At 36.0% G+C, this 3,572-nt stretch overlaps 1 protein-coding gene across 1 annotated transcript; it reads right to left on the bottom strand.

Annotated features, from left to right (window-relative positions):
* Nucleotides 1–420: 420 nt before the first annotated feature.
* On the bottom strand, nt 421–840 carry LOC127122153 (secreted RxLR effector protein 161-like). Its single transcript, XM_051052539.1, has one exon. It carries the CDS (start codon nt 838–840, stop codon nt 421–423), a length of 420 nt encoding a protein of 139 aa, XP_050908496.1.
* Nucleotides 841–3,572: the final 2,732 nt, after the last annotated feature.

The raw sequence follows: 3,572 nt of genomic DNA, 5'->3' as shown, positions 1-3,572 counted from the left end.
TATTACCCATTGAACCTATTTCTTGGGATCTCCAGTCATCTAGGTCGGGGAAACTCATTTCTTTATATGCATTAGTCCCATATTCTTAGATGTATTATGGACTTTCTCTCTAGCTAATCCTTTCGCCAAAGGATCTGCTAAATTTTCATCAATGCGTACATGATCCACTCTTACAGCTCCTTTAGAGATACAATCTCTAATGGTGCTGTGATTTCTTCTTATTTGACGTCTTTTTCCATTATAATAACGGTTCTTAATTTTTTCAATAGTCGCAATACTATCGCAGTGGATCAACACAGTTGGCATAAGTTTTTCCCATAAGGGGATCTCATCTAGTAAGCATCTTAACCAACTCGCTTCTTCACTAGCTGTGGATAGTGCTATCATCTCAAACTCCATTGTGGACTGAGCCAGGATAGTCTATTTCTTTGATTTCCAAGATACTACTCCTCTAGCTATACTAAATATATATCCACTTGTAGCTTTGGAATCATCCGATAAGGTGTTCCAATCTGCATCACTGTACCCTTCTAATACAACAGGAAATTTGTGATAATGTAGGCCGAGATCTATGGTCTTTTTAAGGTACCTCATGACTCGCTCAATAGCTTTCCAGTGCTCCTTACTCGGTCTACTCGTAAACCTGCACAACAGTCCTACGACATATGCAATGTTGAGTTTAGTACAATCAGTGGCATAGCTAACACTGCCAATGATGCTCGTATATTCTGTTTGTCTGACACTTTCACCAGTGTTCTTAAACAATTTCACACTTGGATCATATGGTGTGCATGCAGGTTTACAGTAAAAGTATTTATATTTGTTTAAGATATTCTCCATATAGTGTGATTGATCCAAAGAAATTCCTTGTTTGGATCTCGTGATCTTGACACCAAGGATCACGCTTGCTTATCCGAGGTCTTTCATGTCAAAGTTGTTGCACAACAATGATTTCACATTATTAATGGTCTGAATGTTTGATCCAAATATGAGTAGATCGTCAATATAGAGACATATGATAGTGCATATGTGATTCTCAGTTTTGTAATAAATGCATTTGTCACTTTCATTCACTTTGTACCCATTCGATATCATTAAGTTATCAAACTTTTCATGCCATTGTTTAGGAGCTTGTTTTAGTCCATACAAAGACTTGTTTAACTTACTGACCTTGTTTTCTTGTCCATAGATCACAAACCCTTCCGGTTGTTCCATATAGAATTCTTCTTCTAAGTCACCATTTAAAAAAGTTGTTTTAACATCCATTTGGTGTACTATTAAGTTATAAATAACAACTATTGAAATAAGTACCCTAATGGATGTAATTCTAGTGACTGGAGAAAAGGTTTCGAAGAAATCTATGTTTTCTATTTGTCTAAAACCCTTGGCTATAAGGCGAGCCTTGTATTTATCAATAGTTCCATCAGGTTTTAGTTTCTTTTTCAAAATCCATTTACAACCAATTGGTTGGCAACTAGGAAGCAAGTCTACTAAGTGGCAGGTCTTGTTAGTTTCTAGAGATTCTATCTCATCATTAATAGCGTATTGCCATAAATCTGCATCTAGAGATGACAAGGCTTCTTGAAGATTTATTGGATCTTCTTCTACATTATAAGCCGCATAATCGGGCCTATAGTCTTTAGAAATTCTTACTATTTTACTTCGCCAAAGTTTTGTTTCTACATTGTCGTTGCTTTCTGTGCTTCTAATCACGGGAATGTGACTCGATTGAGTGCCCCCACTATTTCTCGATTTGAAAGGAAAATTGTCTTCATAGAATTCAGCATCATTTGATTCTATTATCACTTTTTCTTTAGGTTAGAAAACCTATATGCCTTACTGTTTGTTGCATACCCAATGAATACACATTCATAGGCTCTACTAGCAAGTTTAACTCGTTTGAGATCCGAAATTCTGACATAAGCCAGACAACCCCAAGTTCTCAAATAAGACAAGTTTGGTTGTCTTTTCTTTAATATCTCATAAGGAGAGATCTTACTTTTTAACTTGGAAACTTTATTCAGGACATAGCAAACAGCCAATAAAATTTCCCCCCACCAGTGAGGTGCAACACCAAAATTCATCATATTGCAACAACAAGTTCAGTAAGAGTTATATTCTTTCTTTCTGCTTTACTATTCATTTCAGGAGAGAATGAAGCAGTCGTTTCATGTGCAATTCCATGTTTACTATAAAAATTATTACATAACCCAGAATCGTATTCAGTTCCCCTATCACTATGAAGCCTCTTAATCTTCTTACTAAGTCGATTTTCAATTTCAGTTATATACATCTTAAACATGTCAAGCGCTTCACTTTTATTCTTCATTAAGTACACATAAGTATAATCAGAACAATCGTCAATAAAGGTGATAAAATAACATTTACTATTTCTAGTTAAAGTTCCATCTAATTCGCATATATCATAGTGTATAAGATCTAGGGGATCAGATTTTTTAATGATTGATTTATGCGAAGTCTTAGTTATTTTAGCTTGACTATAATATTCACATTTATTTGAATCATTGACATTTAATTTAGGGATTAGGCCAAAGTTGCATGCATTAGAAATAACTCTCTTATTAACATGACAAAGTCTAGCATGCCAAATATTAAAATCACACAGAGAGTAAACAGAAGGAGAAATTTTATTCAATTCAACATTCAACTTAAACATGCCATCAATGGCATACCCTTTCCCAACAAAAATACCACTCTTAGTGATGGTGTACAAATCTTCCCCAATAGACTGACTAAACCCTGCCTTATTTAAAAGAAAACCAGAAACAAGATCCTTCAAGATCAAAGTCTTTCCTGAGGTGAAGTTCAACTCAACATCTCCAATTCCAGTAACATTAGTGGTGTGAGCATCTCCCAACAACACTTTCTTATCTTCAGCATTCGTGTATGTCTTGAATATAGCACGATCATAACAGACATGACATGAGACGCCAGCGTCTACCCACCAACCATCACTTCCACCAACCATGTTGATTTCAGTGATCATAACAATGAATTTCTCATCAGTCAGGTTAACTTGTGCATTAGAGCCAACAAATTTAGGCATGCTCTTACATTTCTTAGCCATATGACCCGATTTTCCACGATTAAAGCAAGTGAAGATCGGAACGTTATTTCTCTGAGGTGGTGGTTGCTATCTAGCAATCACAACATATGGGGCCCTTGAGGGATTCCCATTCTTAATTCGATTCACAACATTGCGGTTCTGATTCTTTAATGGTTTGCCCGTAGGCTTCAGAACCGCATTGAATCTCTTGTTGTTGTTAGAAACATCTAAGACTTCATCTTTCTGATCTTGTCTCCTAGCTTCCTCTTCAATTCGGAGGCGAGTGATCAGACTCTCGATTGAAAACTCTTTTCTTTTGTGCCGAAGCAAATTTTTGAAATCTTTCCAACCAGGGGGCATTTTGTCAATTATAACAACAATTTGAAGTTGTTCATCGAGGGGCATACCTTCAGTTATGATTTCATGAGCAATTTTTTGAATTTCGTGGCTTTGAGTTTCCACAGACCTTTCATCCACCATCTTATAGTTCAAGTAGTGACTGACA

This window comes from Lathyrus oleraceus, chromosome 2, assembly GCF_024323335.1.
Source record: "Lathyrus oleraceus cultivar Zhongwan6 chromosome 2, CAAS_Psat_ZW6_1.0, whole genome shotgun sequence".
NCBI lineage: Eukaryota > Viridiplantae > Streptophyta > Magnoliopsida > Fabales > Fabaceae > Lathyrus > Lathyrus oleraceus.
This window is presented reverse-complemented; position numbering and strand designations above follow the sequence as displayed.

What these genes read in the sequence shown, in the direction of transcription:
- LOC127122153 (XM_051052539.1), bottom strand. Translation starts at nt 840, where the DNA reads ATGGAGAATATCTTAAACAAATATAAATACTTTTACTGTAAACCTGCA.